The 20,950-nt window shown below is 31.2% G+C and overlaps 1 protein-coding gene across 5 annotated transcripts in view; it reads left to right on the top strand.

Moving 5' to 3' along the window:
- Glurb (metabotropic glutamate receptor B) overlaps window positions 1-20,950 on the top strand; it is a 123,499-nt gene that overhangs the window by 98,327 nt on the left and 4,222 nt on the right. For all 5 annotated transcript variants that reach the window (XR_016140749.1, XM_089082858.1, XM_089082856.1 and 2 more), the window contains 12 exons: window positions 3,605-3,775; window positions 12,988-13,132; window positions 15,728-15,979; window positions 16,538-16,712; window positions 17,055-17,161; window positions 17,408-17,557; window positions 17,675-17,808; window positions 18,423-18,581; window positions 18,748-18,914; window positions 19,371-19,741; window positions 20,120-20,271; window positions 20,653-20,872. Coding sequence is in view for 4 of the 5 variants with exons in the window: in XM_089082858.1 (XP_088938984.1) it covers window positions 3,605-3,775; window positions 12,988-13,132; window positions 15,728-15,979; window positions 16,538-16,712; window positions 17,055-17,161; window positions 17,408-17,557; window positions 17,675-17,808; window positions 18,423-18,581; window positions 18,748-18,914; window positions 19,371-19,741; window positions 20,120-20,271; window positions 20,653-20,872 (2,203 nt within the window). In the remaining variant the exon portion in view is untranslated. The remainder of the gene's footprint in view (window positions 1-3,604; window positions 3,776-12,987; window positions 13,133-15,727; window positions 15,980-16,537; window positions 16,713-17,054; window positions 17,162-17,407; window positions 17,558-17,674; window positions 17,809-18,422; window positions 18,582-18,747; window positions 18,915-19,370; window positions 19,742-20,119; window positions 20,272-20,652; window positions 20,873-20,950) is intronic.

The raw sequence follows: 20,950 nt of genomic DNA, 5'->3' as shown, positions 1-20,950 counted from the left end.
TAATACTATTTATTAAAAGATTAAAATAAATAATCAAATTGGAAATCATAAAATTAATAAATAAAATAAAATAGATTATATAGAGATTTTAAATGATTTTGAGTACATCATTATAACAGTGCATACAACTAATGTATTATGAACATATCAAATGATGTATTATGCATACCAAATCTTTTTAGTGAAACCGAGTTGCATAAAACATTGGCGAATTTACCAAATAATTCGGGGGAATGTGTCCTCTTATTCCATTTTATCGGCGAATTGTATTTGCAATTTCGCGCGGTTTGGACGCAGCCGGTTCATTTCAATTAACGATAACGTGGTTTCCTAGATTTTACAAAAGAACTAGCTACATTGGTATGAACCTCAGACATGGTAAAAAATGCAAATATCTCGGTATCCGTATCATATAATCTCCAATTAACTCGCGAATAACAATAAAACAGATAATAGGGTATGTTATTTAGTTCTCGCCAAACGCGAATTTTCCAATGTGAAATTGTGAGGAAAAATGTAATGTGCGAAGTTAAATTTTCCGAACTGACGATAAAGTTTTGATCAAATATATGGTCAGCTATTTTTTATATGCCGTAATATTGTAATGATACGTACCGATTTGTTCATATAATCTTTTGGCTTATTTTGTTTATCTATTATAAATATAATTGTTTCGATATAACCGATTTTTAAATGGTGGATATAAAATTACAATATTTTATCAAATAATAAATTGTTCTCGTATATGAATATTGATAAATAACTTTAATTGAATTAATTTTCATTTTTTATGGCAAGGCAAATAAAGAGTTTCATAATATTTATATTTTTCTCTAAATATTATCAATCTAAAGTTTTTCAATAACTTTTAATATTATCGATGAAAAAGTGAAATAGAAGAGAAAAATTTTAAAAGCTCAAGTTTATATGGCGCAGGAATAATTAGTGTTGAAATCTATTCTTTCCGCTCAGCAGTTTTATATGTATCTTTCATCGATATTTTTTTTTAGAACATAAAAAGACAAAGAAAATTACAGACGTTGTATAATTAATCAATCGAATTAATTAAATAAATCAAGTGGAAGTATGATTTTTCACTGATTATGGCGCGATATATGATCAGACCAGCAAATTATTAGTGATGGATAGTAGCCATTCTGAATCTGACAAACCATGATAAATATATTCGCCATGGCGTGCAACACTCGCGATGTATGATAGGACGCGCATTGTTCCGGAGAAAAGTAGCGCTGGTACCTTCGTGCCATGAGATAACACCGCCTCGTTTCTCACTACATAAACTCATCTGATACTTACGCATCGATGTCGCCTATACAGATCGAACACTTTGAAATCTCGTTACTAGCTAAGACAAATAGAACAACGATCAAGAGCAACCGAACCCAATCGACATCCACAAGTATCGTAAGACAAAAATCAGAAAAATCTCTAATATGTATAAAGTATGTTATAAAAAAAAAAATTTATTAAAAAAAAATTTTATTTTATTAAAAAAAAAATTAAATCTCTAATTCGGATCATTTTTGATATTCTCTTTCTTAAAACAATCGCAATACTGAGAACATATGGTAATGGGAATTCAATTCTATTCAAATCAGCCTGATTGATAATCACGACAGCTATAGCGACACATCTTCGTCAAAGTTCTGTTAGGCGTAACGCGATGGTATCAGTTGGCAAGTCGATCTTGAAGGAGTCGCTTTACGCCCACCCGACGAAAAGATGATTAATTATTCGCGTTGCCACATGCGGCTAACCCAAAATCGCCTATTCTTCGATAAGCGTCACAAATGGTGAACGCAGAACATTGTTATGGAAAGGGAGAGAACTTGGCCCTGTAGATAAACGACAAACTGATAGTAGAACTTATTATGGAGTCAACGCGTGATTTAGATAAACGAGCATTTGCGTACAATCATCATTATCATTTTCTGAATGCCCTGTCTCTTGAGATTAAATTCATACTCGCGAATAAATCGTTATTTATATCAAATCGTCAAACGGCTAAGTGTATTTGATTTTTCTTCTTTTCAAATATCTATCTGTTCTCAGATCTCTGAAACTTTATTCTTTGAATACGCGATTCTACGGAAATTTGATTTTCGAAATCCTTCGATTTGTAGCCGCGTAAGTCTGCAGATTCTATGACCTTTCAGTCTTTGAATCCTTACATTGTTAAATTCTTGAATCCCCGAAGCTTCGTAACAACTGTTTGATTACTTATATCTCTCGAGCTTTGATGCTAAAAGAGAGATGCTTGAGAGCTTGAATATTAAGGTTAGTATATCGCTGAGATATTTTTATTTTAAAATTTGTATCACTACGAGCATCTCCTAGTGTCTTGATGGTACAACATGGATTGCTTTAAAGGATTCATATCGAACGATATAATATAAATTAGTCGACTATCTTTACATTTCTTTCTCGAGAAAAATGTACTGATCTACATGTAACTCTCTCATTATATTACATGCTTTTGTTCTTTCGGTCTGTTCCGGTAGCAAAACCGGAGAATTTGAAGCTAGCAGAAACGATCATTTTCAAGAGGATCCAAGTTTACTTCGCTTTTAGTCAAGCATAACCACTCGCCTGCAATCACGAACAGGATTATCCAATGCTAACGCAAATATCCATATTCTATAATGTTGTGTGCGAAGTAATAAAGAATCCGATATCGTTCTTTGATAGGCTTTAAGATTAGAAGCGAATCGTAAAAAGAAGAAACTTTTCAATACTCAAACAGAAGATTTCGGAGATTTAGGAATCAAAAACGTGAACTACGATAAAAATTTTTCGTAGAAGTAATACAACAGTTATCACTGTTGTATTATAATATTAAGTGTATGCATATCACCAATTTTTCAACATATTAATGTAATAATTTTTTTATATTAAACATCTGTCACATTTTACAATAGAAATAACTTTATAGGTTATTGTTAGTATAAAAATCTATTCATACTACTTATATTTAAGACTTATATTTAAGACTAATTTTTTTCTTATTTGTCATACAAACATTAAGAATATCTTTCTTTATTTTACAATTTTGAATAGAAATAAGATAAAATCTTCTTTAAAGTGATATAAACATAAATCTATAAAATAAATTCAAATATAAAATTTAAAACATTTAAGGAAGAAAAAGAGAGAACTTCGAAAAAAATAGTAAACTTTAAAAAATAGTAAAATCAAATACATTCAAATATTTAATAATCTAATAAATAACAATTTACTCTTAATTACTTCTTAATTAAATTTTTTCTTAAAGTGAAAGATCTAAAAATCTAAATCATCTAAATCATCTTGAGTATAATTTAATTTGAAATATAGAGTATTTAGGAGACAATGATAATTATACATAAAGTACGTTATTTATCTGCGTTATGTATTTCACATATATTATGTATAAATATAAATAAAATTATTTTATATACATACATAAATATCTCAAGGATAGCCTTTTGTTACAAAATTATGATAGAACATTTAAGTATATATATATATATATATATACATGTCCAATGTTATAAAATTTACAAAATACTTAATTTAAGATAGAAATTTGTTCATTGTGTTATAGGTCTCTTTCTTCTCAACGAGCCCAGAGCTTTCTAACAAACAACGCTTCGAATATTTCACCCGTACCATACCTAGCGATCACTATCAAGTCAAAGCGATGGTTGAAATTATATTGAAAATGGGTTGGAGCTATGTTTCTATTATTTACGAAGAAAGCAACTATGGTATAAAGGTAAGTACTTGATCATAATATCCAATTTTAGATTCAGTAGTAGTAGTCATAATTTTAGATTCAGTAGTAGTAGTAGAGTCATAAGTAATACTAAAGAATGTATCAAAAGTTGAACGTGTCTATTTCTATAATATGTTTTTACTAATATATATTTAATCTCTGTTTTTTAAATTACATATGATATACATATGATATACATATGATATAATGCATCAAAGGAATAAAAGATATATAATTTTTATTGCACAATTTTCTCTGTATCTCTCATTAAAATGATTAAAAATTGAGTAATAAAATTCTTACTAATTCAGTAATGTAATTATTATAATTACTGTTAATCTTAAAAATTGCATTTAAATAAATAAATAATTTTTATATTGAAAATTATATTTTACTCAAACATAATACTTTATTTTAATATTATTATATAATATTATTATATATTATCTACAAAGCTTTCAAGCTAAATCAAATATAAATATAATTATATATAATTTAAATATAAAAATGTAGTAATATAAATGTTAAAAATATAAATGTTAAATAAATTAGTATAAAATTGCAATAACTTTTCTGATGATTTCATATAAATGCATGTAAATAATGAGATTTAAAAATAGCAGATAAAACTAGATATTTTATTATATATTTTATGTTTTCATTTTTCAATAAATTATACAGCAAATATTTAAACAATATTCTATTCTATGTTTAAAATTAAATAATCTTCATATTTAATACATAATCTCTAATAATTTACTATTTTTTTTGTATCATATAAAAATAGTATTGCAAATCTCTTTTTTTTAGAGATGCTGACATTTGCACACACAACATAATATGAGTCATATTAATAAAAATTACTTTTCCTAATTTTAATATTATGTATCTAAAATTGCTATCATAATTTTAAATATCTTATAGAAATAAACAGCATATTCGCTGTGAAATAATATAAAATTGAAATTATGTATGAGTGATAATAAATATATGAGTCGCTTCGAAATCATTTCATCTAAATAGGTCTTTACGCGACAGCTCAGTAGATAAACAGGTCGATAAATCGTAATATTTGCAGGAAATCAACATGGAAAAACGAGAATAAATGTAAAGTGAACTGGTACTTTATTCGCCGACATGATCCATTATAATAATTCACATAGCGCGAAAATAATTTCGACTCGACCCTTGAATCTCTCATCACGCTTTCGCAATCCAGTGAATATTTAGCATTACGTGAAAATCATGGTGTTGTTTAGTATAAACAACTGTCAAATAACTCGAAAAAAACCGTGATATTTATCAAATTTGTTTCTTTGTCTTGCAATGATGATATTCTAGCCCTATATGCGAGTTTCTCTATGTTTTTCTCTTTTTCTTTTTCTTTTTAATATTTCTAAATTGCTACCATGAAAATTTCATATATTTTACTATATTTCAATGACATGCTTTTAATTAAGATTACTTTAAGTTTGTGGCAAGTCTATTTCACCAAGTTGTTTGATCTCACTGAATGTCCAGAAAACAAATTTCACAAGCAACGTAAACTTACAAAATTTATAATTATAGAATGTTTATTGAAAATTTTCTTCTACTAAATATTTCAAACTAAATATTTATAATTAATTGATACATACTAATAATTGTTAAGCAAATGCTTTAAATTACAAAATACAATATATGTACGTTTATGTATGTTTATTCAGAGATTTATCATTTTCTTCAACATCGACATTTTAATCGGAAAATTGACATTCCTGTGTTCTGAATGATATGATAGAATTATTATCACTAATCGTTATATCCAGTTATTATTAAATTACTCATTATTTCAACTACCGCGATAGTAATATTCATGTCATATTATTCATATAACTCTCTCATATAGCTTGCATATAAAATAGGAACACTCTGTACTCATCGATTACAGGATATTGGAAATCGTAAATACGATAGTAGACGCGATAATTTAACATCTGGTTCCCGTTTATACAAATTATTATCTACTAGCTTGCTTTTTGCATCAAATTGTTTTCCTCGATAACATAAAGACAAATAATGCAATAAACAAACCCTTCATAACAATGTATTTTCATGAAAATTGCGTAATTTGAAATTTTGTCAAGAATATAATTTAAAAACCGGAATAAATAACATCAAACAAACAATTTTTATTAAGTATTACGTAATATTATTTCTCTTCACAAATTATTTTGTGTAGAAAACGCAAGCAAATTACATGACAAACATAAATGCAATAGAGAAGAAAAGGGAAAGAGAAAAAGTCGTAAATGAATTTAATCGTGCATTCGCGAAAAAGGGCTATAATTGAAAAAGAAAAGACATTTCCTATCGAGATAGATCTGGATGACTTGACTGTACAATAACAAATACTGATTTAATAAACGAACGTTATTTAATGGGATAGTATCTGCCTAGCCATGTATCCATTTTCAATTTGAAAACTAATCCGTTTGATGAGTGTCTAATTGAGAAGTATATCAAAATAATACTTTTACCAAGTGAGGAAACAATAATTGACGACCTTGTAGTTTTATCTTAAAAACGAGAATATACCATTCTCAATCGGTTGCACGTCATGAAAAATACATAAGCGTCCTTCTATGACACTTCGCCGAGAAATATATATTTATAAATATATTTTTCCACGTGCATATACACATTATATATAAAACGCACGCGTATCTTATTATTTCTGTAACATATTCCATTTTGGCATTTGTCTACGATCTAGAAAACTAACACGAAAATTTATCGAGAAACAAATTTTCTTTTCTCATTTTTTCTTTTCAATCTACTTTCTTTATATTCTTTCTGCCATATAATAGTCACATAATAAATAAAAAAGTAATGAGCTGAAAATAATGAGATGTCTCTTCTTTTGGGAGAACGTCTCTTTTATAACATCAATACACATGTGTCCTTTGTACACATAATCAAAAAATCTGCGATCGTTATAAATTAGAAAAATATTTTGCAAACTTCAATGTAAGCTCCATAATCTATCCGAGCTTATTAATTTCAAGGCAATGAATTATGTTCACTTAAACTATATTTTAATTCTTAAATTTTTAATTTTAATTAGTAATAACAGTTGAAATAAGTAATATAGTCAAATATTTTATTAAATTAATATTAATAACAGAATATTCTATTGCTATATTCATTATTTCAAATAAAAATTTAATTTATAACGATTATACTAATAATCGTTAAAAAAAATTGGAAATTTTTCGCGATTCTTTTATATATTTTATCTTTCGGATATATATTTTATTATGTCCAATATATTTACAAAAAAATCCATTGCCTTAAAATAAAAATGGAAAATTAACTCACCGATCGATGCGCAGCAGCGGAGTTGTAACATTAATCTGTAACAAACAAACATAAAATATTAAAAACATAAAAACAATGTTGAAAATAATCTATACAAAAAAGAATAATCGCGTGCATCAAAGATTTAAATCGTTCTTTAAACGAGTATCTGGTTAAAAAAATCAAAAACTCTAATCGCAATCTAATCGCAATTGTTGCTAATCGTTACATATTTCAATTAAATTGTTGTCGTATAATTAAATTACGAAAAATACATCGTTCTAATAATATTGCGATCGTGTAAATAAGCAAGAGATGCCATGTTTGATTTTGCAACATTATACGGACGTATCATGTTAGAAGATCTCAAGGAGACGAAAAATCCATGGGATAGCAAATAATAATCTAATATGACAATTATAATCTAATATGACAATTACTTACCTCAGGGTTGCTCCGCCAATGCCCGATGCCTCCAAGGCCTCCTCCTCCTCTCGGCCTTTTGTCGTCGCTTCTTCACGTCGCACTTACACTCCCGTTCACTCTCGAAAATTACGTTGACATAATTTTACGAGACGACGCGCACTTTGTTAGGCGGCGAAAGACAAAAGAATAACGCACGAATAATCGCATAAAATTAGTGCCGAGATCCGCCTGGCAAGATGTGACGTCACGCGTCTAACAATACGCGCACTATATGAATGTAACATTGTGGAAATTTTTAAATCGTACTTCATTCTACAGGAACAGCAATTGCTTCTATTTGTCTTTTTGAAGACTTTCCGTATATAATGGAATTACTTTTGCGTATTCCAACATAAATCTGCGAATGCGCATTGAGATCAAAGATAAATATCCACGGAATTTGATATTCTAAATTATATAATTGTGTAGTCGATGTCCACTCAACAGATTTCGCTTAAGTGAATCTTAAAAAATGGTCATATCTTAAAAAATGGTTGATTTACAAATATCAAGTCAACTCCCTATCATCAAATATCTATCAAAATACGAAGTTAACTTTTGCTAATTAATAATTATTATTATTCACTGATTAAATTATTCACGTATTAAATTATTAAACGTATCGTGGTATTATTTCGTTTAGAATCCATTTGTTCTTTATTCCGATATTTCAAAAATGACGGCAGTAACTTCCCGATATTGCGCAATACGAGAAAAATTAACGATTGAGAAAAGTTGGTCATTCGAAATATACAATCGTAATTCAATATTATTCAAAGCGATTTAGTTCGAATGTATAAATTTTACGAAATACCCGCTTTAAATGAACGATATATCACGGCTTTATCTAAATCGCTCGACCTGGCGATCGTGTATTACTTCGCACTTCAGACCGAGAGAGAACGAATTACGTTTGAATCGGTAAACGAAACTCAACAAAGCGCGACGCAAGATCGATTCGAATTCAAGAGTGCCAACAAAGAAATCATTATTACCTATATAACGAAATAATGCTTTACAATATTTGTTCCTCGTCGCTTCGGTTCAAACAGTCGCTTTTAACGATTACCACTGAGAAATATCTGTTTCGGAAAGCGTTTACTCGGTACATTAATGATTCGTTAATCATAGAGAGTTAATTAAACGCACGAGATGATCAATTGATAGATGTATTGGACAGCGAAGAGGTAATTGCGTCTCGAGAATGCGATGTGTATGGAACGATGTATACCGCTGCTCGCTCGGCATGCGAATGATAAGCACGGCGATCTTGTATACACAATCGCGCACATGATAGCGAGCGTACGGCGCTCGAAGTCGTTACAAAAAACAAATGCTCAGACGAATGTTTGTATACACAAATCATTACGCGGTGACTTGCGTACACATTCGAATAAATAGTCGGCTCGCTCCGTTCGTCGCGTTACTTAAATAGTCGGCTCGCTCCGTTCGTCGCGTTACTTCTCGAGACGGGATTGTTCCCTTTTTGTATTTGAACATTGACTATGATCTCACATGATTGATTAATTTTTCTATAATTAACAAATACATCAAATATATTGAATAATTGGGACAACTTATTAAAGTAGATAGTTTACGTGATTTAATCGTTCTAAATATGATTAAATTAGCAATTAGAGACTTAACATCGTTTCATCATATCATAAATCATTATATCATAAATCATTGTTTCATCATATAAAATAATTTTTATGCTCGAATTGCAATTTAATAATAAAGTCACCTTAATTATTACATGTTAGTAAATTAATGCAAAATAAATTTTATTCATTACAATAGACTTTAGATTTTAATACACAATAACAATCCATTTATCGATATATATTATCGTGTATTATCGTATATCTAAGGTCTATTGTATGAGTAAAATTTATTATATATTTTATATTAACAACAAGTAATAATTTATATAAATTGATTTATTACCTTCATTTTCCGTCGATATTTTAAAAAGTGCTGAAAATATAAAATCATGTGATTTTTAATGAATTAAGATTTTTTTCTCTACATTTATCAGTACATCAAAAAAATGAAATTAAATCGTTACAAATCGCATTTGTTTTTTTGATTTAATTTGTTAAAAATATAAAATTTTATTCTTCTTGGGATATAAAAAAGCAAGTGATAGATTTAATAATCTAGTATGAAACTTTAATACTTATGAGAAGTTTAATCCTACTATGTATAAGCGCATGCACGAATATGCGCACTTGAGAGACGTGACGCGAATTTAAACAATAAATCATCCCTCGTATCTACTTATCCGCATAACATGTTTTCTCAATTTCCGTTCATTAAAATAATACTCGATTATTTTAATTATTATATCAGTTGAGCATAAAGCTTCCGCAATAAAGCTTCTGTTTTAAAACACGCGAGGAATATAACGCGAGATATATAACGCTCAAGAATGCAATCACATCGTTGCGCGTAATTCTGGGCGTCAAATTTGCGTGATCATGGTATTAATCATACAATCGTCGCATTTGCGAGCAAAAGCCGATGATGGATGTGCCCACATTAAATTAATATTTCGCGAGCATACGTACGCGACACGTATGAGCGACGCAGTTAACACGCAGCCATATTTTGAGGGTACAGAGAAATGGCATTTCGATCTATTACCTCGCGTAAGGCCGCAACGGTTAGCGACACGATCAAAAGAAAAGGCTGTTCCCGTTACCCAACCGATCAGAATTTCATTACCGCCTATCATATACGTCGCCCTGTACGTGTCAAGTCGCGTGCGCTTGATAGAATTTACGCCACAATATTCTGCTCTTCGAACGAGCGAAGAGGGGAAAAACGGAGCATTACGTTCATACCATAATTAGATTCCTCGCGAAATACGCGGACTACATAACGATCGATCTTGCGTGGTCCACGTTATTGGCATGCCGAGGACTAGGAGATTTAGTCGGAAGTTACTTGCCGGAGTGCCGGAGTGCCGGATACGATTTCGCAGTAGCTCCACTCCAAAAAAAAAAAAACAGTTTCAGTGTATTTTTGCGCATTAAAGCAGCCATAAATTTTTCTAAAAGCAAACACGAGCGATAAAATTCGATATTTAGAATCTTAAACAAAACGAAATAAAAGTAATAACTCAATATTTGATTTTTAAAAACGATCAATTACAGAAAGAACACATGTGCGAAATATTTGTCCACTTATAAGTGAAATTTAAATATGACCTTTGATTAGCGAGAAAAAAAACATTACGATTTTTTCCATCTATAGGAAATATGGTTTTTTAACTATTTTCCTCGTGCTTTCACGCTATTCATGATGTTTTGCAAAAGCAAAAGTGATAAAATACATAACGACATATATAAAATTCGCGAAATACAAAAGTGATTGTAAACGGATACGCGGAGGATAAAAATACTGAAAAAATCAAAATACAAAAAGATCTTTAACCTGATAAATATTTAAGAGCTTCGAAAAACCTTGTATAGCCTTCCCTTAAACTTTCGTCTCCTATCCCCTCGAGATATCACATCTAATCTTCCGTGATCCTTCCCTTTGCCGTAAAACTTTCAACTATGGAACATTCTTCATATATAATGTAAAATATTTAAATTCTTTCATATTTTTAAAGTCAACAATATTTCATGCTTATCACATTATTTCTTTTTGCTCTTTATTCGTATCATTTTAAAGGGCGGAAAATTCTGTTAAAAAATTCATTAAGTAAATGTAACGTAGTCACAGCTATGTTTACAGATAAAAGTTTCTCGTACAGTAATTTTAAATCTCCTTGTACAATAATGGAACATCATCTCCAACTCATAATATTAATAAAACCTGTAGATAAATAAATTTAATAAATATTAGAAAAAATGTAAATGATTCTCGCTTCACAAGACCTTTAATAATAAAACATCTTTTATATATTATCAGAAATTGGTATTTACGTATATCAAATTTGATCCTTGCGCGAGAATTGAAACAAGAGCTATTATAACGTTTAACAGCGTTATAATGAAGAAAGGATCGTGCTTCGAATACATAATACATAATATATATACATAGGAATTTGAAACCACCTTCCAGTCAAGTGATTTAACTGCTAATTTATCGTAACTTGTGGAACAATGATTCGCATTGACCGGAGAATAATTCATGCATATTGGACTCGATACTAAGCTGAATGCATATCTTTTGTTAACATATATTTATATTTCAGTATTTTATTTTAGAAAGATTAAAATATGTCGTTTCGTTATTGATAATAAAAAAAATATGCCAATGCAATTTTAACGATTGAGCGATTAAGCGGATTTTGCAGTAATAGAATTAAATCACTCTGCGTGATGGGTAAAAAAATATGGAAATTTTTATTTTTATTGTTGAAAAATCATTATGTCGCGTGAAACCTTAGAGAAAAAGTAAAAATATGGGAAAAGGAAAATCATATTAGTATGTAACTACGTTTTTCTATATGTCGACGCGACCAATCGATAATACTATTCGCGATGGGATTGGAAATCAGCGATCTCGGCGCGACATACGGATTGCATACGAAAAATGTGCACAGAGAGAGCGGTCTAGGAGGAGCAGATCGATACGTGAACACACACACACACACACACACACACACACACACACACACATATATATATATATATATACATATATATACATATATATGATTTTGTGGCACGAAGGGAACATTTTTCAACGAGCGGTCGAAAGCGCGGAACAAATGGGGATTTTTATTACAAATATCCATTTGTTCGACAAAGTAACGGAGTTTTTCCACCTCACCATCAAATCTCACTGTAGAATTTCAATTGCGTGATTCATTTCATGATCAATAGAGCGAAACAATTTCGATGATGCAAATTCGACTAAATTTCAGCATTCTTCAACTATCATAAAGACATTTTCCACCATTCTATCGATAGAAAAATATCCCTACAAACAATATGGAAAGCTCGTAATGAATTTTTATATTAAAATATCATTGAATTAATGTTTAGTTTGCTATTGTTTAAGCCATTTGATTCAAGTTGACAAGAATTATTATTGTGAATGCGCTGTTTCCTCAAATATGAAACAATAATAGCAGTGTTTTCCTACAATGTATTCACGTCTCTAAGAGGCAGATATCAATACAGTGATCTCTGTTATTTAAAACATGAATTTTTTATGCAGCCTTTCAAAAGGCAAGAATCTTTGGATGTTCCATTTAAATCTATATTTTTCCATTAAGGTTTTCGTTCCCACCCTTCTATTCATTCTTTGCTCCCATCTTTCTTCCAAAAGACCTCAAAGCACTACGTGCGTTGCTCGATGAAGGCCACGAACGGGCCCGCATTAGATACGATGCATTGTTGGAAACGTCTTCAAGAAAATGCATCCCTTTCTATCCCTCTGCGTTACAGGCTTTCGAGGAACTCGAGGAACTACTAGGGAAAAATAACATATGTATTGCCGTCAAAGAAAAGTTGGTGAAGGATTCCGGAGTCGCCGAGGAGGTTGTCTACGATGGAATAGTTTCAAAGTTGTTGACAAAACCACGAGCGAGAGGTAAAATAAAGATTCAATAAATTAAAGATTTTATTTGTGAAACATTCGTGTAGTAAACGTATATAACAATTATTATCTTTTAATTGTTAATAACTTAATAAAATAATATTTATATATATATATATATATATATATATATATATATATATATCAATACGTATACCTGCATGTATATTATAAAGTATGATTTCCGGTTAGACGTGCATATAGATGGTGTTAATCCAACGTACATGATAAATTCTCTCTTTTTCTCTCTCACTTTTTCCTTTCCTAAATTATAAATCCGATATATATCGACTTGTGAATAAACCGTAAAATCTTAACCGACGTTTCTTCGATAATCTGCTCTTTGATGAGATAAACGTCATTAAAAAAGATTTATATTTAAATTATTCTTGAGCCTTCTCGACAGTTTGTTCACACGACATCATCATGTTTTTCTACTCGATATAAATTATCTGAAAATATAAACAAAACGCGAGAAAGATGCAATTACGAAATAGTATCAATGAACGCAACAAAGACTTCGATTCTACTCGATTTATTTCAGAGTGATGAAATGAACTCATTATCGAAATGGAAACGCGATTCACTGCAGACGATACTTTGTCAAATGCAATCTGAAACTTGTTGAAAATTTTCAAAACTCACCTAACTCCTCTACTTCTTTCTAAGACCTCTCAAACGAGACAAATAGACATTTAATCCTTGGTTTTCTTTATAAAACAAATATTAAGTGTAATTTGAGTTTTAATTAAATATTTATATATGCACGTGCATTTTCGAGCAATTCACATGCAGAATTAAAGGATTAAAGGATTAAAAAAAGTCACAAAATATTTTGATGCATGCGAAAAAAAAATTAAACCATTTATACTTATATTATTTTAAATAATTTTGTCTTCAAAACCAGAAAAGGTGATACTGTCATTTGCATTTCATTTGAACCGACAGAACCGAGCTTCTCTTCAGTTATGATACCAACATTTATAGATTTCCGATAAAAACCTCTCCGAGAGAAAATTATGATCAAATTACGATAAATATCAATTTTATAATAAACTTATTTAAATATTATCTTATGTTACATGAGAGAAGTAAGATAAATAAAATTAAATGATATATTTATACGTGTCGTTAATATAATATCAAAATCCTTCAATGTAACTGTACGCTTGGTGAGAAAATTCAAATATGAATGCAAATAGATGGCAGAGAAATGAGCAAACGTATTTTGCTGAAGTAAAATGAGAAATGGATCGTGAGAAAAGTGAAAATAATTGTAAGATGTGTAACATAAAAATTACGGTTTTGCTAGATAATTCTTTTTGCGTATGTTCTACCCATATACGTATATAAAGAAAAATATAATTAATGGCATAATGCTTTCTATTTACATTGGAACGATAATCTTATTTCAGAGAAATAGAATTTAGGGACTCTGTCTAACAAGCAACGTGTACTTTCTTTGAACGAATAAATATTTTATTCATTTAATCCATTCAACATGGTCCTAACTTTAAGATCCCTCTTAAAGTGGCGATTCTTAAAATCTTTTATATTTAATTAACTTTTAACCAACTTTTTATAAATAATTCACATTTTTAAACAAACGTTTCTTTAAAAGACTAACATTGAAAAATTAAACAGTTCATTAATGTACTTACTAAATGAGTTTATGCAAGAATTTTTCTTTCTTTCTACGAAATTATTAGATTAAGAGATATAGACAAAGAGAAAGAAGGAGAGAGAGAGAGAGAGAGAGAGAAGGAGAAGTGAAGAGAAAGAGAGAGAGAGAGAGAGAGAGAGAGAGAGAAAAGGGAAAGAAAGAAAATATATAGAAACTAGAATATTTTATAAAAAGCAAACTATGTATACAATATATATTACTATAACAGAAGTAATTAGATCTTCGAATAGGATGCAAAATTTCTATGCATTTAATTATTTTTGTTATGATTATGGATAATAAAATAAAATTAAAGTACATATTTTGTTAAAAATATCAATAATTTCAATCATTGAAATATATGATGCGGAAATTAAACATATACTTATAAGATTTTTATAGAACGAGTACCTTTTCGATTTGAATTGAAAATACTATTTTAATTCGAGAAAAACAGATACGACTTTAGCAAGAAATATATCTGATTGTTTGAGTGTATCCACTCTACTTCGATGAGGAGAAAGTATCTCGCGATAAACATCTATTTTATGCAGAATTTCCTCGTGTAGATTCTTTTGTAATCAAACCATTCTTGACGCCGTAAGCTCGACCTTATGCTCCCTTTTACGTCCTCATCGATTCCTGCTGGATTCTGTATAATCTTGATTCCTATGGGAGTCACCGACCGCGACGTGAAACGAGACGTTTCATTGGCACTTTTTCAATAAAAGCTCGAACCCTTCTCCCTTCGGAAAAACGAATTTTTGCAATACGTCGGCACAAGTTACGCGATAAAATAAAACCGGACAATGAAGAATTTTTTTACCGCGATAAGGAAATGAGAAACAAGATAGATAAAAAAAAAGACTGAATAACTTCATAGGCGAAATTTTCACAGGAAAGTTTTTTAACTTGTATTGCCGCAGGATGCATTATCTTTGGTTCCGACCAAGAAGTCGCCGGAGTCATGAGAGCGGTCAGACGTTGCAATGCAACCGGCGTTTTTTCTTGGATCGGGAGTGATGGCTGGAGTGCAAGAGGATTAGTGAGTAACGGTAACGAGCCGGAAGTCGAGGGCACTCTATCGGTTCAACCTCAGGCGAACCCCGTTAAGGGTTTCGAAGAGTACTTCCTTAACTTGACTGTTGAGAACAATCGGAGGAACCCGTGGTTTGTTGGTAAGGGAACCAAAAGATGGTAGTGTACGAAACTTGGCGAATTCTAGTTTAGTACGATGACCACAATGTACATATGTATATATACACACACACACACACACACACACACACACACACACACACACACACACACACACACACACACACACACACACACACACACTTGTGGTTGTTGGTAAGAAGTTAAACTTTACCATCGATATATGTCGATAAAGATAAATTTTTAACACATTAATTTTCAGCAATCTAGTAAATCAATCGATATCTAAGATTTTTATAAAAGTGTTAATTCTTACTAGCTATGAAACGAAATAATCGAAGCGATAATTCTAACGATGTATCCTTACATCGTATATATATTTACATATTTATCCTTACATAGTTTTACATATTCGCGTTTTGTTTCTCGTTGAAATGGAAATCTTGTTTAAAATATTTATTTAAAATTGTTCTTATTTTTATTAAAATCATAATTTAATACACGTTGTTCACGTTTGACATCACGATCGAATTATTGAATACATGCATAAAAAAAGAAATTCTTATATTGATTTTTAGAATTCTGGGAAGACCATTTTAAATGTCGATATCCAAATGCCCCCTGGACACCATATAACAAAAATTATACGAAACCCTGTACGACGAAGGAACGTCTCACCAAGCAGGATACGGCTTTCGAAGATCAACTACAGTTTGTTTCCGATGCAGTAATGGCATTTGCTTACGCATTTCGGTAACTGAAATCTTCTCTTTGACGTAGGATAGAGTGGAGTTATTCCGTCAGTTCCAACTTTAAAGCAATGAAAATTTGCAAAAAAAAAAACATATGTTTTGCTGCTTACAAACATGACTGCTTGTTGAAAGTGTAAGCATGATCTTCAAATGTTAAATATATATATATATATATATATATATATATATATATATATATATATATCATTTAAAAAAATAAACAGTAGTATAAATCCGTGGACAAAAAACTCCGTTCTGTTGCACAAGTTTTTGAAAAATTTTGTATGTATGTGTATTGACAAAATGGTGAGGAAAAAAATGCGAAGATTCTTCTTTTTCTCAGAGATATGCATCACGACCTTTGCCATGGAAAGCCGGGATTGTGCGATGAAATGAAACCGACTAAAGGAACAACGCTTTTGCAGTATCTGCGCAAGGTGGCTTTCGAGGGTAAGCTGACAAAGCATTTCTTCTCTGTCTCTCTTTGGAAAAGGTTTTAAAGTGCGAATATCGATCTAGTGCAATTCTAGTCATTGGAATTTGTATTATACGATACGTTCGTCTTTTCGATATTTTTACAAAAGTAATATTAAATAAAAAATATAGATACTCCCACTATATTACCGTGATTAGCTGCTTATACGTCTCGATCAAGTTTTCATGATACTCATAGGCGATCGAACGACTACGTTTAAGGTCTAAGCGGAGACAAATTTAGATTCGACAAGAACGGCGACGGACCAGCGCGGTACAACATCATACATTTCAAGCAAACCGAAACGGGCAAGTACAAGTGGATTCGCGTTGGCGAATACTTGGAAGGCGTGCTGCGACTGAACATGTCGGGTAAGCTTGTCCATTTTCATGTTACGAGACAGATCCCTATCGTGAACGTGTCCGTTGTACACTTATAGATGCTGTCCGTAATACTCTACATTGCCGTTGTGCATGTATTTGTTTTAGAAATCCAATTTAAGCTCGGACATCCTCAGCCACCCGAAAGCGTGTGCTCCTTGCCTTGCGAGATTGGTCAGGCAAAGAAATATGTCGAGGGTGAGAAATGCTGTTGGCATTGCTTTAATTGCACTCAATATCAGGTGCGTTAACGATGCGTTGTTGAGATAATTAACCGCCTGCTAGACTTATTTAATATTTGACCTGTTTCCTTCCTGTTTATTAAAGAGATATGAGATAAGAGATATAAAATACATCCTCGAATTGTAATAATGAAAACGTATCTTCACATCATAGCTTCGCAATGTGTACATTTAGCTAATAATTGAGATTTGTGTGATATAAACGTGATTTTGAAAAATATCATATACCGCCTTTATTCTCTAAAGTTCTCGTTGAATGCGAGTTAGATAGCGTGTAGATAAAGGATATTTATGCGACTCTTTCATAACGTGTTGAATAGTTTTGTTCGCGTTATATATTTTTACCTTCTTATACTTTCCTTATATCGTTTTCAATGTTGAGAAAAAGTCATAGGATATATTCTACAAGTAATAAATACGGAATAGAATATCACATATCTCGGGAAAAATGGAAAGATGTCAGAACATATAACTGTAATTAAGATTAATGACGAAAGATTGGCAAAAAAAATTATGCATAAAGTATGCAAATTAAATTATATCAAATAGAAATATCAAACATAATCATTTTATATTCTCCTCTCGAGAAAATTTTACGTTGGTTATTTAAATAGATACGAGATCCCGGAGATGAGACGCAGTGCAGTCAGTGCAAACAGGGTACGTTGCCGGACGAAACACATTCGATGTGTCGGGACATCCCAGAAGAATACCTACGTGCGGAAAGTGGTTGGGCGATAGGTGCGATGTCTTTCGCTGCCACGGGAATTTTGGTAAATATCTTTTACATCCCTCTCGAGGCTAATATTCTGAAATTGAAAGAGTTTTGAATCTGACATTTCTGTCGTATCTCAAACTGTGATAATCGTATCATGTATTTTTCACGTTATTTAACTATTTATAATGATTTATGTGTATATGTTTTATGCGAAAAAATAGGTGACATTATCTGTATTTGGGGTCTTCGTCAGGCATAATAACACACCTGTCGTACGTGCCTCTGGGCGAGAATTATCTTATGTTCTTCTCACAGGGATTCTATTCTGTTATCTTGTCACATTCAGCCTGATGTTTAGACCCACCGACCTGGTCTGCGCTATTCAAAGGTAAAAAAAGATCTGAATCTTTTAGTATATTCTAATGCCAACACGACAACATTAATCTCTCTGTTTCTACCAAATTATTACAGTTAGTTAATAAATTATATTTCTCGCATGCGATCAATGCTGCCCAAGTGAGAGTAACGGTTTTACATAATTTATAAATCTAATAATTTTCATCCGACTTATCTTCCTACTTTTTCTACATACAATTTATCATGGTATAGTAAGAATATAAAAAATTGTCTTTAAATAATAGTGTGGCGAAACGGTGGCGAAAAGTTTAGAGAAAAATAACTTGATGAAAAATGAAGTAGTCGTATCTTTGTGCCGCATCAAGAACAAAACTAAAATCAAAATTAGAAATACGAGTTATAAGCAGAAAATATTCTTTCTGAATGTTAGTAGAATATTTATTGAAAAAAAGAAAGAACTGAAGTACAACTTTATCTCTGCTAACAGATTCGCCCCAGGCTTTTGCTTCACCATAGTATACGCGGCTTTATTAACGAAGACCAATAGAATTTCAAGAATCTTCAATGCCGGGAGTGCAAAGAGACCGTCCTTCATATCACCACGGTCGCAAATTATTATCTGCTGCGGAATGGTATCTGTGCAGATCATAATTAATGTAATTTGGATGATCATTGATCCTGCCAGAGCAATCCATCATTACCCCACGATGGAAGACAATCTGCTCGTATGCAACAACTACATCGATACTAGCTACATGGTCGCGTTTACATATCCCATAATATTAATAATTGTGTGCACTATCTACGCTATTCTCACGAGAAAAATTCCAGAAGCTTTCAACGAGAGTAAGCACATCGGTAAGTTTACATTTTTACCTGCCTCTTTCATATATCTCACGTATATCACATTAGTCGTACATATACTATATTCTCTTCTATAATCTGAAAAAAGCTTCGATAAACAATCAATTGCGATAAAAACAACACTTTAAATTTTACATGTAGTTTCTGATATGTAAATCCAATAATAATGTAATGCAATAATATTGTATCTGTTATTTGTCATAAATACAGTGTTCCTCTTACAAAGTTTCTTGTACAAAGAAATCATGATTGAATTGTAAAGATTTCGTCATATGATTTAATATGTAAATGCTATATCTTTCAATTATATAATAATAATACTTAACAAAGCAGAAAAAACAGCGTTATTAAAAAAATAACTTTCTAATCTAGGTTTAACGATGTATACAACGTGCGTCATATGGCTTGCTTTCGTACCTTTGTATTACGGTACCGGAAGCAACGTCGCATTGAGAATTACCTCGATGTCGGTAACAATCAGCCTTTCTGCATCCGTGACGGTGGTTTGCCTCTTCAGTCCAAAGGTGAAGCTCGACATTTTGAAAAGCTCGCGTTTAACAAAACGAACGTGATCGAATGACCAATTATTGCAATCCTTTATTGAAATCTCGGATGCGCCCAACAATTATAAGTGATGACAAATCAAATTGAATTAAAACAATCGCATCATATTTCAAACATTAAAAATTATTTTTTAATATTCCTTAAAATGTATGAGAAAATAAGACATTAAGAAATTAAAATTGAAAACTTATAACTATTTTGATGCACAAAATGCACAAAATAAGAGAACTGATGCCTTCAACATGCTACGATATCGAATTTCATATCATTGAGTAAAAAGATATTTTAAGCTTTACTTAATTTATCGCAAAATAATTCACGTGTAACTTTTGCATGTGCAGCTCTATATTATTTTAATTCGACCCGAGAGAAACGTTCGACCGACCGTAAGGGCAGGAAGACCGAATCCGACAAAAAGTTCGGCGATAACTGCCACAAATGCTTCAAGTATGATGGGACCGGTAACGGCAACGACGGTACTGACAGCTGCTACTTGTGATCAGAATAAAGCCATCAAGAAACATATCGCGTCCACCATGGACTGCTCCACTCAGAGCGAATGTAAGTACAGGCCCGAGCTCTCGATCCAATTCCCAGATTTGATTTGATTATCATTTTAATGCATTTTTTTTATTTTCC

The sequence above is a fragment of the Pogonomyrmex barbatus genome, unplaced genomic scaffold, assembly GCF_055798465.1.
Source record: "Pogonomyrmex barbatus isolate J1 unplaced genomic scaffold, ASM5579846v1 scaffold6, whole genome shotgun sequence".
Classification (NCBI taxonomy): Eukaryota; Metazoa; Arthropoda; class Insecta; order Hymenoptera; family Formicidae; genus Pogonomyrmex; species Pogonomyrmex barbatus.
This window is presented reverse-complemented; position numbering and strand designations above follow the sequence as displayed.